The 19006-nt window shown below is 35.2% G+C and overlaps 1 protein-coding gene across 1 annotated transcript in view; it reads left to right on the top strand.

Annotated features, from left to right (window-relative positions):
* The window catches only part of LOC123531382 (uncharacterized), a 61669-nt gene that overhangs the window by 6837 nt on the left and 35826 nt on the right, over positions 1-19006 (top strand). Inside the window, exons 2-3 of the mRNA XM_053517802.1 lie at positions 9182-9288; positions 18724-18837. Of these exons, the coding sequence (XP_053373777.1) occupies positions 9182-9288; positions 18724-18837 (221 nt within the window). The remainder of the gene's footprint in view (positions 1-9181; positions 9289-18723; positions 18838-19006) is intronic.

The following is a 19006-nucleotide window of genomic DNA, read 5'->3' as shown; positions in this document are numbered from 1 at the left end:
GCTCCAAGACCGCCAGTATAATGCTCCTTTCGGTCTATATGCACCTCCCCAAGACCGTCAATATTGTGCATCTTTAAGTCAGTATGCACCTCTCTAATACCGTCAATATAATGCACCTTTCAGTCAGTATGCACCGCTCCAAGTCTGTCAATATAATGCACCTTTCCATATAATGCATATTTCAATCAGTAACTGTCAATGTAATGCACTTTTCCGTCAGTATGCATCGCTCCGCGTCTGTCAGTATAATGCACCTTTCTTCCAGTATGCACTGCTCCAAGACTGACCATATAATACACCTTTCAGTCAGTATGCACCGCTCTAAGACTGTCAATATGATACACCCTTCTGTCAGTATGCACCGCTCCAATACTGTCCATATAATACACCTTTCAGTCAGTATGCACCGCTCTAAGACTGTCAATATAATACACTTTTCTGTCAGTATGCACCTCTCAAAGATTGTCAATATAATGTACTTTTCAGTCAGTATACACCTTTCTAAGACTATCATTATAATTCATCTTTCAGTCAGTATGCACCGCTCTAAGATTGTGAATAAAATGACCTTTCTGTCAGTATGTACCTCTCCAAGATTGTCCATATAATTCACCTTTATGTCAATATGCACTGCTCCAAAAACGTCAATATAACACACTTCTGTCAGTATGCACCACCCTTAGACTGTCCATATAATGCACCTTTCAGTCAGTATGCACCGCTCCAAGACTGTCAGTATAATACACCTTTCGTTTAAAATGCACCACGTCAACTGTCAATATAATGCACCTTTCAGTCAGTATGTACCGCTGCAAGACTGTCAATATAATGCACCTTTCTGTCAGTATGTACCGTTGTAAGACTGTTATATCAATATAAAGCATCTTTTAGTCAGTATGCACCTTTTCAAGAATGTGTACCCTTCTGTCAGTATGTACCACTCCAAAAGAACAAGGATAAATATCACACAGTGAATGCCATGTTCCAAAAACGCAACCTCCCCAAAACGCAACTCACAGTAGGCAGTAGTGCACACTACCAGCATACAAAGCAAACACACAAGGACAAAATGAACAAATAAATGAACACAGTGGGGCACCGCCTCGGAACGGCCAGTGACAAAAACACCACCGGCGAGCTTAAACCGGTTTATTGTGCGAACCCAACCTCACTTTTACTATCAGCATGTTCAATAGACAAGAGAGTAATCACCGCCAAGTCTGTCAATATAATACACGTTTCTCTTCAAGATGTCAGTATGGTATTTTGTGTTGTACGTATAATAGGAAATTTTGCAAAGACTTAAAATACCCATACGCAAGTCTTAAAGAGACTTTATGTTGAGCCTTTCTCCAGATACGTAGGCAGATATTATAACTGCATTTAATAATACATCACGCTATCTGGATGATAGTCTAAATATGGATAATCCGTTTTTTGGTCAATTGGTGGGTACTATTTATCATAGGGAGCTTCAGTTAATTAAAACTAACAGTTCATATACTGATGCTTCATTTTTAGATTTACATCTCCCTATTTCACGGGTACTAAACAGTGCCTGCGGTACTGACTGTGCCGACGAGGATTGAAGGCACTTCGCTTCCTGTACCGCAGGTACTTCGTCAATGTTTACAAAACGAGCGAGATCGGTGAGTGATTTTTGTCATTTTTTGTCATTTTGTTACTGCATGGAGTATTTTTTCAAAAATCGGGGAATGTAGCGGGGTGTAGATGTATCTTATCTACATATCCATGCTAAAATTTGTGGCAAATGATCAATTTCCTAGAAACGTAAGGACAAATAAGTTGAGATTGAAACGTGATTTTTTCACATCAGTGACTGTTTAGACTCGATTTCTTTTCGCTGACCCAAACGATGTCGTCTCTGCCGTCGTAAATTATATTTATAAATGACATGTGATCTGCTAAAACATAAAATTTGTCCAGAAAATTCCGAATTTGAACGCTATGCCACTTTTGGAAAAGTGCCGCAGGCATTTTGACGATGCCGCAGCCCCTTCGAGGTGCCGCAGGCACTTTCAGAAAGTATCGGGACATAAATTTGGCCGAAACTAGACAGATGGAAGAACAGAGAAACAACATTTCCTTCAAGAAAACGAAAAGAAAAACGGGTGTTGTATAGTATGTAGTGGAATGCAAGTCAACTGAAGTCAGGTACCCTCATATTGCCGCATTTCAGAAAGCGGTCCGCAGAATAAAAACCCTATGCTGCTCGATTTGTTGTTGTTGTTGTTTTTTTTTTAAAGTTTTGTTTGCTGGGAATAAAATAGGTTTTTACGTACATGTAAAAACTATTAAAATTGGAAATTTCTCCCGTTTGATCGTTTATGAGCTATACTTATTAAGTTCTCCTTTTTTCTGAAAACATTTTTAAAATATTTTTTTTTTGTAGATATATACTAAATATTTCCAGGAAACGTTAGGCTATTAAAATAACTACAGAAAATTTCACAAACATAGATATAGTTTCTGATTTTATACCGTAATAACTGTCTAGCTTGTAAATGTCAGCTGTCCACAATGGGCTCTTACACAAATGGTATCGAGATTATAATGTGAATCATCGCAATAATATTTACAGGAAACTTCTGACTATTGAGACTCTTATTAGAAAACTTCGCTTTATCACGATAATTTCTTGAAGTATCCTGACAGCTACCTACCTATCTCGTGGCAGAGGTTATAATGCAGTAATCTGGTCAAAAATGTGCTTCCGTGGTGTAGGTGTAGTCGAAAGAAGTCCCTAATAAATAGATCTTAAGTTTTCTATTCTTCGCGCATTTTCGCATAAATCGGGAGCCAAATGGGCATCATTCCACTCGTGGAATTAATTTTACATAAAATAGGACACTTTTCATGCTAATATTCGCTTGTTTTCGAGTTGTTTTACGTGAAAACGAAAGTAGGGTTTTTGTTCTGCGGACCACTTTCTGAAATGCGACAATATGAGGGTACCTGACTCCAGTTGACTTGCATTCCACTGCATACTATTCCACACCCGTTTTTCTTTTCGTTTTCTTGAAGGAAATGTTGTTTCTCTGTTCTTCCATTTGTCTGTTTGTCTAGTTTCGGCCAAATTTATGTCCCGATACTTTCTGAAAGTGCCTGCGGCACCTCGAAGGGGCTGCGGCATCGTCAAAATGCCTGCGGCACTTTTCCAAAAGTGGCATAACGTTCAAATTCGGAATTTTCTGGACAAATTTTATGTTTTAGCAGATCACATGTCATTTATAAATATAATTTACGACGGCAGAGACGACATCGTTTGGGTCAGCGAAAAGAAATCGAGTCTAAACAGTCACTGATGTGAAAAAATCACGTTTCAATCTCAACTTATTTGTCCTTACGTTTCTAGGAAATTGATCATTTGCCACAAATTTTAGCATGGATATGTAGATAAGATACATCTACACCCCGCTACATTCCCCGATTTTTGAAAAAATACTCCATGCAGTAACAAAATGACAAAAATCACTCACCGATCTCGCTCGTTTTGTAAACATTGACGAAGTACCTGCGGTACAGGAAGCGAAGTGCCTTCAATCCTCGTCGGCACAGTCAGTACCGCAGGCACTGTTTAGTACCCGTGTATTTATGACAATATTATACATACCAAAATTTATGACAAGAGGGATGATTGTAATTTTAGTATTGTTTCCCCATTTGGATGGGGATGTACCTCAGGCTATATGGGGTATATATTTCTCAATAAATTCGGTTAGCCAGAGCGTGTAGTCATGTCAAGCATTTCAATGAACGTAATCAATATATTACAAGTAAACTTCTTCAGCAAGCCTACCGTTATTACAAATTGCGTAAATATTTAGCGTAATTCTAATTTAGTTTTAAAATTCAAAAGTAATTTAAAGACACTTCTGCGAGAAGGTATTTCTAACCCCGTTTTTTATGGGGATGTGGTTTACAAATTTCATAAGATCTTGGGTCATGGTAATTTTCCAAATGTATTTGGTAAAATTATAAAACGTTTTATTAAAAGAGGTTACGACCCAACTGTTTTGAGACATACCGCATATTTAGTGTTCAACCCGTTTACAGTTGGACACTACGCTTCCCTCTTTGATTGTGTCTGACGGAAGAGGGGGAGGACCCTATGATAAGCAGTTTTTAAATCCTACCAGGACTGAACTGTTTTGATATCTGTCTTCTGGCTTGTTTTGTCGGGCCCTTAAGGGTGTTTCTCTTGTTGCTCTGTCTTCGGAAAAGGCATTGAGTACATACGTTTTTGGTTCTAAAGGTTTGCTTTTTATATATTTATACACGAGCATTTTTGTGTTTTACATGCCATGCCTTTTTGTTTCCATTACGTGTGTTAGAGATTCACCTGGAGGGGATTACTTTTATTTACACTGTCCCGTGTCTTTGGAACATGGTGGGGGTAAGAGTGAGGTTGGGTGCGCACCATAAGCCGGTTTAAGCTCCCCAGTGGTGTTTTTGCCATTGACCGTTCCAAGGTGGTGCCCCACTGTGTTCCTTTGTTTGTTCGTTTTGTCTTCTTGTGTTGGCTTTGTATGTGTACGTGTGCGTGTGTGTGTGTGTGTGTGTGTGTGTGTGTGTGTTTATGGTGTGCACGTCTGCGTGCTGTGGGTTTCGTTTTGGGGAGGCTGCGTTTTTGGTATGTGGCATTCCCTGTTTGATATTTGTCTTTTTTTTTAAAGAAATTACATACAGCAGACCATGTTTTAACATATCGAAATTCGACGAGGTTCCATATACGCTTGCTGAAATTATACATGCAGCGTATATAACCGATAAGAATTGTTAGGATATGTTAAAACATGGTTCTGTTATATATTATTTCGATTCTTATACATCTTTTATGTAAATAAGTGGATGAGATAGAGAAGTACTATTTCATGGCGCATATATGGCACTAAATACAGTAGGTCGACGTGACATCAGCTGAGTTGTGTTTAACAGCGTTAAAATACGGGAAGTAACACGTTCCGCGGAATAACTTGGGGGTGCGTAGACGTCGGTGTCTGAGTTATTTTTCGTGCCTTATACCTACACAGTGTATGAGAAATAAGTGTACACAGTTTCTTTATATCATTCCGATTCAAAATTAGCTTCGGAGGTACGTCGAAAAGAAATGACGATCTGTATTTTAATGTTATGTATTATAATACATTAACACACTATTAGAACAGTCATCATTTCTGAATAACCTTTCTTATGGTTACATAAATGAAAACTTTGTGTTCCACTGTAAGGTAACGTGCATGGAACGTGAATTTGCAAGTGAAGTCATTTATGCTACCCTACCGGAACGCAAGGTACAATAGATAAAGGACCTCAATAAGTATTGCAGGAAAAATATTTAAGATTTTTATTCACGTTTAACAATACGATTCTGAAAGATTTCGATTAAAATCATTTTCTGAATGCAACCTCATGTATGCCGGATTGGATTTTGCCGTGTTTCTACCGATGCTGGAAAATTACTCCTGGTGAATGAATGCGTAAATTCATACGCTACTGCAATAAAATAGTGCTTCTCGTTTTAACGTTATTCCTGTTCAATGGACTTGCACAATGAGCGCACAATGTCGAAAGTGGTTGAACAGGAATAGCGTTAAAACGAGAAGGTTTTGGTGGGGAAATCGTAGTACCGGGGGTAGCACTTTCAAATAGGTTTCGAATCATGTGCATGATATTAACACGGTATATTCAATAAAAAACATACGCCCTGATTTATATTTTTTGTTTACCTTTCCACTTTCACTTTCGAGCTCAAAATGACGTAGCGTGATCACATGATTAGGCATACTGATATTACCGTGACGCCAAATAAAAGGAACACGGAGTGGCACTTTTTACAGTCTTTTGTTGTGCACGGAGTAATATTTACTTTTGCTTTTCGCATGCGTCTATCTGTTCTAGGATACATCTTACTACTTACGTTTGCCTTCATCCCATCGACGAAAATAAAATACTAAAACCCACCCGCTTAGCTCAGTAGGGAGAGCGCAGACCTACGGATCGCGGGGTCGTGAGTTCGATTCCCGGGCGGGGCGTATGTTCTCCGTGACGATTTGATACAAGACACTGTGTCTGATATCATTCCTCCTCCACCTTTGATTCATGTGGGGCAGCTGGCAGTTACTTGCGGAGAACAGGATTTTACTGGTTCAGAATCCAGGAACACTGGTTTGGTTAACTGCCCGCCGTTGCATAACTGAATCAAAGCACTGAGAGGACTGATGTGGGCAGCTGTTGACAGCTTTTGGTAATGGGCATGAACAGTTAGCTTAAGTTTGGTGATTCTAGTTAAACTACTTTTGATTAATAAGCATTTTCAACCTTTCTTTTACCAAAATCAAGGGGTAAAACTTTGCTTTTACTGTGTCAAGGGGGATAAAATAATATATGAGCAAAGCTCGTGTGCTTATTAAAATTTTTGTCAGGTTTGGTTAATTTTGCTCAAAACCTTTTTTGAATTATAAGTGTTTTTTAAACAAATCAATGGGAAACACCCAGCTTTAACCGGAACAAGGGGAATAACAGTAAATGTGAGCAAAATGTGACTAATTGATAATTATGTGTTATTTGGAGATTCTAGTTATAACAAGAGCTTGTAGAACACTTGCATGACTTAACTGACAAGGAACAGAAATTATTTGGTCACTGCGTACTGGACAATTAACGTATTGATCTTAAATCAATAATCATGGGTCATTTACCAGTCTTAAATGACCTCAGTATCAAATGTAATCTTAGACCAAAGGGTAATCTAGTTTTCTGGCAAAAAGTTCTATTGTCAATGTGATATTGACCTTTGACCTACTGAACTCAAAACCAATAGGGGTCATTTGCTGGTCATGACAAATCTCCCGATCTCATGATCCTAGGCCCAAGCGTTCTCCAGTTATCATCCGGAAACTGATTTGTCTACAGACCGACCAACATCCATCATCAAACATTAATATTTACAATATACCCCTCCTCCTTCGAATGAGGACAATTAAATTTCAAATTAGAAGATGCCCATGTCTCCCTAGTACCCCAATGCATTGTCGTACTAGGCAAGAAGTCAGTAGAGGATAGGAGCGAAAGACAAAGAGACACTAATGTTTGGCTACAATAGAGATCATCTACTTGGCATGTCCAATCACCCTATGAAGTTACAAAATTCTGGGTCAAATGGTTCTCAAGTAAACCGTGTTCCATGTTCAGGCCCCTGTGAACTTGATTTTTGATCGAGTGAATCCAAAATCTACAGGGGTCACCTACGCTGCATGTCCAATTATCCTATAAGTTTCAACATTCTGGGTCAAGTGGTCCTCAAGTTATTAATCAGAAACGGGTTTTCCATGTTCAGGCCCCTGTGACATTGACAGGTGATTGTTTTTCCAAATGAGATCTCATTTTGGTAAAAGCAGGCTATGAATATATTATACATAAATTACATAGATAAAAGACACTTCAGAATAGTTCTTAAACTAAAAACAACCATAAAAGAATATTTACAATGAAATTAATTGTTTCATTCAATTTTAAAACAACCAAAACAACTACTACTATCTCCAATATCAGCACACATAATGATCTTCGGGTTGCATTTAGTCAATTTTCAGCTGTAGATTAATATAATGTGCCTCATAATCATGCCAATATGCATGTTTTAGTGTTGTTATATTTTCTGGTCCTTTGGGATCATGAAGTCCATTCAACATATGTCTAACAAAGTTCTGCTTAAGCTGGCGCTAGGGGCACATTTCATTACCTCTCTGAGACTCATGAACAGTCTCAATCAAACCGAGTCTAGCTGCTTATTCTTCTTGGCTGCATTCTATGCACCCAGAGGATATTTTTACGAATTTTATTGTTCAAATTCAAATATTAAAAACTGGAATTTTTCCAACTTTGTTTGAATGATCTCAAATTATTTCATTGCAATTTTCCAAATCCCGCTATTGTATAATTATCCGAGAAGAAATCGTACGCCAGAACGTGAATATTTGGGGACGAAAACACCGCAAATCTACCGTCGATTAAAAAGGCGGATTTGTTAAAAATAATGTTTCTTTCGAATTAATTATACTCTTTAATGATATGTCAGTCACAAACACCAGCTGGAATGTAATATTAAATCAAATTGAAGTGCATATATATACGATCGTATTTTCGGGAAACAGGTACGAATTTTTCGCCCCCTCCGTTACGGCTGCAATTATTTTCCCAAGTCGTGCAAATAAAAATTATCTACGTAAATATTATGAAATGATCGTATCTTTCTCTATGAAAAATAAATAGGCTAACACCTCTTCTGTTGATTTCATGCAATATATCTTTCCATAAACCCATTTCTACGCTACAATTAAAGTTCAACGGATGCTTGGGTGCAATTTTATCCGAAAATAGAACTCACGCCGTGCTAGTAAGATGTTTTCTGATCATGTGATCAAAACAAGCTCTTTGGTGTTGTTACGATAATAAAATTTCGACTAACTTTTCTAGCAGGAACTGAGGTTTAATTTAAAACGTTCACCAAAGACGCAACTTGGTTTTAGTACCGATTATAGATGTACGCGGATGGTGCTGAAGTAGCCTACTATACTATATTTTCGTAGGTTATGTATAGTTTATTTTGGTCACGTGATGAAGAATTGTTTTGGTCATGTGATCAAAGCAAGCATGATCATTTTCATACGCGTTGTTTTTGTTATAAAATATAGATTACGGCAAATTTGTACTTAAGCAGTGCAGTTTTTGATAAAGTTGAATCTCAAAAGCTTTCTGAAAGTTAAACAGACTTGAATTACGTAAAATTTATGGAGGACATGGAACTACTTGTTCTTCGGTTTCGGATAAGCATTTTGACTGTAAATTTGTGTTATGGTAAATCTTTGGTCACGCTTCGCTGCCCACAAAAACTGTTTAAAAACGGCGTTAAACCCAAAACAAACAAAAAATCAATAAAATAAATTAAGACGAAATCCCAACCACCACTCCCGCTTTGATTTTATTATATAATGATAACAAAAAAATACACCTGTTGAATTATAACAATAAATTAATGGAATTGTAATCAATGAAATAACGAATTGTGATGGTTACGGGGGTTATTATAATAAATAATGAAATATAGATCGTAATTATTAGCGACGATTTTGTTCGTAATTTAGTTACTTTTTTTCAGCAACAAGATGAAGACTGTTCTTGGAACGATAGCATTCCTGTTTGTTGCTGACTGCGTACTTGCTGGAATTCCATTGGCAGCTCCTGGCAATACAACCGTTGATCCCGGTATAGTCATAGATTTTTTTTTATTAATTAATACCTTCATTTTCAAGTTCAGTTTCACCTTCAAAGATGGGAAGTTTACTTTATATGATGGCACTGCTGGTTAGTGTATTAGCTCGAGTGATAAAAGGTCAAGTTATGATGGACGAATCAGGTTTGTTTATACCACAAACTTCGCTTATTACCAGCTATGATCTATTTGTAAGCATACACAGAGTTCCTGGCTTAGTACATCGGCTAACGCACAGCATATACCAGACAGCATATAGCGCGTAGGATGCAACGTATAGCATATGTCGTGTAGGGCGCATCATACAGCATATATCGTGTAGGGCGCATCGTTCATTATATATCGTGTAGGGCGCATCGTACAACACATATCGTGTAGGGCGCATCGTACATCATATCTGTAGGGTGCATCGTACAACACATATCGTGTAGGGCGCATCGTACATTATATATTGTGTAGGACGCACCGTACATCACATATCGTGTCTGGCGCATTGTACATTATATATCGTGTAGAGTGCATCGTACCTCACATATCGTTTAGGGCGCATCGCACAACATAGAGCGTGTAGGATACAACGTATAGCATATATCGTGTAGGGCACATTGTACATCATATATCATGTAAGGCACATCGTACAGCATATAACATGTAGGGCGCATCGTACAGTATATGTCATATAGGGCGTATCGTTTATCATATATCGTGTAGGGCGCATCGTATGGCATATATCACGAAGGGTGCATCGTACAGCATATATCGTGTAGGATGGAATGTTTATCACATAACATGTAGGGCGCATCGTACATATATATCGTGTCGGGCGCAGTCAACAGCATATATCGTGTAGGACGTTCAACATACAACGTGTAGTGCGCTTCGTGGATCATGTGTTATGTAGGGCGCATCGTACATTATATATCGTATAGGGCACATCGTACAGCATATATCATGTTGCGTGCATCGCACATCATATATCGTTTAGGGGGAAACGTTCAACATATAACTTGTTGGGCGCACCGTACGTTTCAGTTTATTGATAATTATCTATTGAAGCGACCGCCAAACTATCGACCCTTTTGGATGGCAAAATCTGTTATTGGTTTACATTTTGGGGAAGTAGTGAATTTTGCAGGCCTTGATCAGCGCCTCGGCCTTACAACATCCATGAGTACCAAATGCATCTTTGCATATCTGCGGTGTACTATTTGGGTCAGAAGTCTGCTTTGCGTGCATGCACATTTAAAAATATACGTGCAAGTATATATTCCCGTTGTACATGGGGAATCTTTCAAAATATCTGCCACATTTAATTTTACAATCATACAAAACCTTTTTTACTATGTTTAAACAATTGAGTAAAATAAGAACTGACTTTTAAGAACGGTTGTAGATATGTAGCTGTGTGCGTTACTATGGCAAGAATAGTTTTCAATGAAACTTGAATATTTATTTCAGAGGATGCAGGCTTCATTTGTATTGATCATTTGTATGTTGATGGATGCTGGAAAATAATTACTTGCATGTTAGGATACTTTTACTTGTAATCGTGTTGTCGCTTATTGTATTAAAACTGTAAAATAGTCCGTAAATCGCATGTCTATTAAATCATAGTACGGTTTCCAAAGAAATAAAATGATCAACAGTTTTTTATTGGTAAACTAGAGCCATTGTATCAAATTACCTCTCATTTATATAAAACAAGGATGAATATCCAACAGGTACAGTCAAAAGTGCATAATTATAGTAAGTTTGAAATTCCAGTTCTTGTACATCGAGAACGGCTTGTAAAAAATAATAATTTACAATAAACACCTAAATCTATGATGAAATTACCTTTTAAATTCATTATCCATTTTTATTAAAATTGTAATAGCTTTTGAAAATGTCAATGGGTTTGGAGTGCGTTTAAACATTGAAAACCACTGAAAAGGTTGTTTTTTTTTTGGCAGCTGCCCTTTCGGCACCATCCAAAGTCTTTGAACGTGAAATTCGAATCAGATTGTTTGAGAAATGTCTACTTTCATTCAGTCTTGTGGGATACATGCACATGTACATGATGCAAACGAATACCAAGAATATGTAATCAAATTTGCTAAAATATAATTAACCTCCTCTGTGGGCTAGTGGTAGAGTGCCCGCTTCGAGAGCGGGAGGTCATGGGTTCGATCCCTGGCCGCGTCATACTAAAGACGTAAAAATGGTACTAGTAGCTTCCTTGCTTGGCGCTCTGCATGTCACGTGTCTACGGCGTGATATTCCAGTGAGGCAGCACTGTAAAGTTGTGCTCACTGCTACAAGTAGTCACCGTTGTTTATATGACTGAAAAATTGTTGAAAAAGACGTAAAACCTGAACACACACACACAAATAATAATAATAAAGTTTTGCTGTAATTTTAGCTCACCTGAGCACAAAGTGGGTTTTGTGATCACGCTGTGTCCGTCGCCCGTCCGTTCGTCAAGTCGTCCGTCGTCAAACAATTGTGTTTAAACGACATCTCCTTAAAACCACTGAATGGACTTTGATAAAACTTGGCCTGGATGTTCTTTCAGTGGTCCTCTTCCAATGTTGTTCAAACGGTTCCGCTTGGTTGCACATAGGGGCCGCCAGAGCTAAAAATAGAAAAATAGAAATACTTCAAACGACATCTCCTAAACCAATAGTCGATTTTGCAAATGGTCCTTCTGTCACCCTCTACTAAGATTGTTCAAACTATACTGATTCGTCAAAACACATGGCCGCCAGAGGGCGTGGTCACGTCTCCCTATATGTATGTAATGAAAATTAAAAAAGAAATCTTCTCGTGTGGCTCAGTTGCTTTTAAAATAGTTTCACACAAATGGTCCTTGTGTGACCCTCTACCAAGATTGTTCAAAATATTTTGATTTCTCGAAAAACATGGTCAGCAGAGGTATATATAATGAGGGCACTTTTCACTATTTGTATATAGTGGAAACTTTAAAATTCTTCTTGTGTGAAACTGCCGGCCCAGTCATTGTTTAGTTATTTATATTTTTGACATTACTCAGTTTTTGATATAATATGTCATAACATGTCTGCCACTTTTTAGTTCTCCAAATGTCTGTCATTAATTTCACATGTTTTCATAGATCTTTATTTTTTATTTTTTCTTTATGTTATTATCATGTATGCGGTATTATAATCTTTTCACATATTTTTGATATGCGCTAGATTTAATAGTACAGTAGTAAAACTTCGTGGGAAATATATTTCAGGTAGCCAATCAAATCTCGAAAATAGTATTACCTGAGTTAGCCGTCACGTGATCACATGACTCGATTACTTACCTGTATGAATTAAACACGCGGCGAATGAGGTTAAAGTTATTATGTTTAAACTTATTATTATTTTGTATTAACATAAATTTGTAAATATGGCACTGTGCTTGAAATTCTATGCAAATACGTCGTAGATTTCATAGATCATTTTATATGAGTCACTACACGGAGATATAGATAATAATTTTCACACGACTGCATTGATTATTTTTGATATGCGCGTGTTTACGTAGTTGTAGTAAAACCTCGTCAATAATATCTTACAGGTAGTCAATGAAAGCTCCAAAATCGTCTTACCTGAGTTAGTAATCACGTGATTACATATGGCTGGTATATTTACTTGTATGAATAAAATACGCGGCAAATGAGTTTAAGCTCATATGTGAAAACTTTTTATTACATAAATTTGTAAATGCGGAAATTCTATGCAACTGCGTCGTAGATACCAGGCCATTACAAAAAAGACATCTCACTATATCTTGTTATTTTTATTATTTATTTATGTGTACTTCTTTAACATCGTGTCTAGTACTGTTCATTTTCTTCTATTGCGACCAAAAGCTCTATAAGTATGCTTTGTTTGATTCAAAGCCAAAACGAAACCTATTTCATTATGTCGTGAATTTTAATTAAAGTTCACTAGTAACATGTCTTTCTTTAGCATATTTTTCAAGAATATCTAAGTATAGAATAACGTTATAGATAAATCAATGTAATTGAGTAATACGGTTTAACTTGTTCTGCTGGATAAAAACTCAGAGAAAAAGAAACTCACGAGTTTTATCTCTGAGTTGGTAGTAATCAAACAAGTTGTGTAAATATGTGTATATATACGAATTATTTTTTTTTTTTGGCGTTTCTTTTTCTGTTTCTTATTTTGTCGGTTAGATATCATATTAAGTCAAAAACGTATTTACGTATTAATGCTGTGACAGGTCACAGAATTTGCTTTTTCTTTTAAAATACAAATGAAAATTAGTATGATACATTCGGCAAAACTACATGTAGACATGAAAGGTAACATATTACCTTCATAATGTAGATTATTGTGTGAAATCTATATACTTTCACATGTTTTCATAGATCAGGGTTTTTTTTTATTATTATTATAAGTATTATTATTATTATTATTATATGCGTTAATTAATCTTTTCACATGTTTTTGATATGTGTTAGATTTCGTAGTAGTAGTAAAACTTCGTGGTTTACTTTGTTTGGATTTTTTCTCAAGTAATGTCTAATGTGATATCTCCTATAGTTAGTTTATTTTGTTTGGATTTTCTTTAAGTAACGTCTAATGTAACATCTACTACATTTAGTTTATTTTGTTTGAATTAAAACTTTTTTTTTTCAAGTAACGTCTAATGTGATATCTACTACAGTTAGTGTTACTCTGTTTGGACTTTTTTCAAGTAACGTCTAATGTGATATCTACTACAGTTAGTTTACTCTGCTTGAATTTTCTTCAAGAAACGTTTATCGCAATATTTATTATAAGCAGTTTACTTTATTTGGATTTCTTCAAGTAACGTCTTGTGTGATATCTGCTACAGTTATTTCAAGTTTTCTGATTTTCCTTATGTAATATCTAATATATGCATTACATCAACATATATCATTTGTTCATAATATACAAAATTGACATGATAAGTTTTATATTATTGTCACATGTGTTAAGAATGTTATTTTTAAGTCAGCGATTTCACTATTTCCGTTTTAATTAATGCAGTTCATTGTCTACAAACCATAATATCTCAATTTACTACTATTACTTCAATAAGATGTTATTTCTTTCTCTGTCTATCCTTTCTCTTATCACTCATATTAGTTATTCTAGCATTATAGTACAACATTATACGTCAGAGTTAGCTTTTTGCGCATTCCGCGATTTAAATTTGTTGCATAGCCAATGCACCCTAAACTATAGTATTGATTTAATGAATTTTCTAACCTAATGGGTAATGGCATAGTATCACACAGGGTGTCCATTGGACTATTTTATAATAAAACCCACAGGACACAAGTGAAGCAATATTTTAAATATTACCGAATGAACATTGGCCATTTTCTTGTTTACTGTGTACTAAGGTCATTTGAAATATGCCTCTTAGCATTTAAGTTTCTTAATTTTAATTTTGTCAACTTTGGTGTGGTTGTATTAATGCTAGTGATAATGGCCGGAGATGTAGAAACAAATTCAGGACCAGACAGTTCTGAATCCAATAGTATCCCGGAGCAGTCAAATTCACTTTCGATTCGCCATTTAAATTTTAGAAGTATTAGAAATAAAATGAATTATGTAAATGACAATCTTTTAGATTTTGACATTCTCTGTTTTACAGAAACACATTTAAATGAAAATGTACCAAATGAAGTGAGTGATTAGTTTGGAGCATTTCACATGTTACAGATGCGATATGTCTGCGCACTCAGGTGGAATTCTTACACATGTCTCAAATAATCTGTGGTCGAAACGTCGTTATGATTTAGAAAAGCCATCAATTCAGGCGATTTGGCTAGAAATTCGCTATAAATCTTTTAAAGGTTTACTTTGTAGTGTATACCGCCCGCCTGGTACTCCAGTTATTTTCTGGAATGATTTTAATATTTTTATAGAAAATGCATACAACGTTTTGTCTAATTTAACAGTAGTCGGTGACTTGAATGAGGACCTATTAAATGCTAATCTAAACAATTTAAAACAACTGGTTATAGTTAATAGTCTTGAAAATGTTATCCAAGAACCGACTAGGGTTACTGACAGTTCGTCAACTCTTATTGATCCCATATTAATATCTGATGGAATTGAACATGTTTACAGCGGGGTAATTGACGTAGAGAGTGAGATAAGTGATCATAAAGTAACGTTTTTATATATAAAAATATGCGATGAAAATATAACATGTACTCGTAGAAAAATCTGGTATTATAAAAGAGCAAATTTCGAGTTATTAAACAACTTGATAAATTTAGAAAACTGGGATTTTATACAGTCAAATATGGTATCTGTTCATGATGCATGATTTTGTTTTAATGAGGTTTTTCTTTCACTAATGTCACGTTGTATTCCATCTAAAGAAATAGTGATTCGTCCACGTGATAAACCGTGGTATGACTCAGAAATAAGAAAGTACTCTAAACTCAGAGATCGACATAGATCTAAAGCAATAAAAAGTAAAAAAATTACAGTTTGGACTAAATTCAAATCACTTAGAAATAAAGTTAATAATCTCAAAAAGTCTGCAATAGAAAAGTTTTTTAGTAATATTGAAGAAAATATTGCTGAGGCCAGGATAAATAATCAAAAAAAAATACTGGAAACACTTACGTTATTTAGTAAAAACAAATAAAAAATCGGAAATAATACCCCCACTGAAAAAGGTTAATGATGACAATTCGGAACAATTTTACTTTACTGATGTTGGTAAAGCGACATGTCTTAATGATTACTTTGTATCTATTTCGAGTATTGATGATAGAAATGTTAACCTTCCAGAAATGCGAAAAAGAACAGAAAATTCGTTATCCAATATAATTATTACAGAAAATGATATTATAGATATAATATCTAATCTTGAGGTTAATAAAGCAGTAGGTTTAGATTTAACTATTCATAAAGTTTTGAAAAATACTAAATATTCGATAGCCAAACCTTTATATTTACTGTTTAATAGGTCTTTAAACGAAGGTATTTTTCCCAACATTTGGAAAAAAGCCATGGTAATGCCACTCTTTAAGAAAGGCGATATTCATTCGGTTAGCAACTATAGACCTATATCTCTCTTAAGTTGTATAGGTAAATTGATCGAAAGAACGGTGTATAAATACGTATACAATTATCTCCACGAAAATAAGCTACTTTATTCGTATCAGTCAGGTTTTTGAAAGGTCATTCAACAGTTCATCAATTAATCGATATATATCACCAAATTACTCAATCACTAGACTCGAAAACGAATACTTGCATAGTATTTTGTGATATTTCTAAGGCATTCGACCGCGTCTGGCACAAAGGTTTATTATTCAAATTACAAGAAAATGGAATAATCGGAAACGTTCTTAACTGGATTGAAAATTATTTATCAAATCGCTGTCAGAATGTCTTTATAGGGACGACTCAATCAGATTTCAAGACTGTGATGGCTGGAGTTCGACAGGGGTCAGTGTTAGGTCCCTTGTTATTTCTCATTTATGTAAATGATATTGTCGACGATTTATTGAGTATTTCCCGTCTATTTGCCGATGATACATCTTTGGCATGTACAGCAGCAAATATTGCAGATTTAGAAGGTATTTTAAACCATGACCTGTTAATTGTGTTTCAATGGGCTCATCAGTGGCTAGTAGATTTTAATCCAAATAAAACAGAGGCAATTCTTTTTTCAAACGTAATGCCACACAATATTAATCTTACTTTTGATAATGTTCCAGTTAAATTTGTTAGTGATCACAAACATCTTGGTTTGACTTTAAGTAGCAATGGTAAATGGCATAAACACATTGAAAATATATTACTGTCCGCATCAAAAATTTTAGGCATTATGCGCAAACTGAAATTTTCATTGCGCAGGAAATCTTTGAATCAAATTTATACATCGTTTCTCCGACCATTGCTAGAATATGCAGCTGTCGTATGGGATAATTGTACAAATTTTGAAAAAGATAATCTTGAAAAACTACAGAACGAAGCTGCAAGAATTGTAACTGGTACAACGCGATCAGTACCGTTAGAAAATCTCTATAGGGAAATAGGATAGATATCTCTGTCCGAAAGACGGGTATATCAAAAATTAATATTAATGTATAAAATAAAATATAATATGGTCCCAGAATATTTAAGTAATTTATTTCATAATGTAGTCGGTGACAATAACCCCTATAACTTAAGAAAAATTAAGATTATGAAATCTTAAGAAGACGTACCGAAATATTTGCTAGTTCATTTATTCCATCTTCTATCTCATTGTGGAATGAACTACCCATTGAACAAGACAACTAGAAAGCCTATCAGCTTTCAAAACGTTATTATTGACCACACGGTTTAAAGCGCCAGAAATACCGGAGATATATTCCTTTGGAGATCGAAAATATTCAATTTATCACTCTCGACTAAGAAACAAATGCAGCAACTTGTGTTTTGATCTTTTTAATAATCATTTAGCTACCGAATTTAGTTGTAGTTGTGGATATTATATTGAAGATTGTGAGCACTATCTTTTTTAGTGTCCTAACTTTATAAATCAAAGAATAGTTATGTTCCAGTCAACCAAGGACTATCATCCTTTAAGTACAGAAACATTACTTTTTGGAAACCCTTCTTTATCAGTAAATGATAATATTACTATTTTCAGAAGTGTTCAAAAATTTATTAAAGATACAAAACGATTTGAGAATTAAAATACTACAGTGACTTTTGTGTCCAAATTTATCTAGATTTAGTTTTGCAACAACAAGACCAACAATAAAAATCTAGAAAGCAAACACTAAAATATTAGTTTTAAGCGAAATATAAACATTATGTTGTACTTGATCTAACTTGACTTTCTCTTACTATTCTTTCTTCCCTCTTTCCTTCTTCTTTTAACTTCAATTATATAAAATTTTGCATAGCTTTTTCAATACACATTTTGTAGCCAAATCTCATGTAAGTGAATTTTGTTAAGGGGAGGGTATGTAATAATGTTGTGAGAACTTGTTACCCAACCCTTTTGCATATAATATTGTTAAGTTTTGTATTTGAGATGTAGATATTATGTATATTGATATGCAATAAAATATGTTTAAACCAATGAAGTCATTAATTAAGTCTTCAAATGTCTTTAATGAATTAAATCTTCAAAAGTCTGTCATTAATTTAGTCTTCAGATGTCTTTAATTAATTAAGTCTTCAAATCTCTGTCATTAATTAAATCTTCAAATGTGAGTTTTTGCTTGGTTCTTTAAATATGTGTTATTACTTAGTTCATGAAAAGACTATCTTTCCTTAGTTTCTTTAAAGATTGTCAACACTTAGTTCTTAAAAAATCGGTTATTGAAAGGTCTCTTTTATGTAATTTAATGCTAATTCTTTAAATGACTGTCATTGCCAAATTATTTGAATAACTGTAACATTTTTCCTGTCATGAAGCTGCTTTACTTAACAATCTCATGGGCGGTTCTGAAACCACGACCACCTCGTCTGTTGTTGATCCAGTCCCAACAGCTACTGCTGAACCTGTGGGCAAACGAGTGACCTCAGGCGGTAAGTCTGTAGTAATGATTTCTAAACTTATTGTATTAGACAATTCAGGACAATGTTCACTCTTTAGATTTCCAATTTTCCTATAAACAGATCAAGTTCTAAGTAGTTTAAAACACAGTAAATATGGTTATTATAATAGTAGCTTGATCTGGGATGTTGTACTCGGCTC

This window comes from Mercenaria mercenaria, chromosome 11 (assembly GCF_021730395.1).
Source record: "Mercenaria mercenaria strain notata chromosome 11, MADL_Memer_1, whole genome shotgun sequence".
Lineage (NCBI taxonomy): Eukaryota > Metazoa > Mollusca > Bivalvia > Venerida > Veneridae > Mercenaria > Mercenaria mercenaria.
This window is presented reverse-complemented; position numbering and strand designations above follow the sequence as displayed.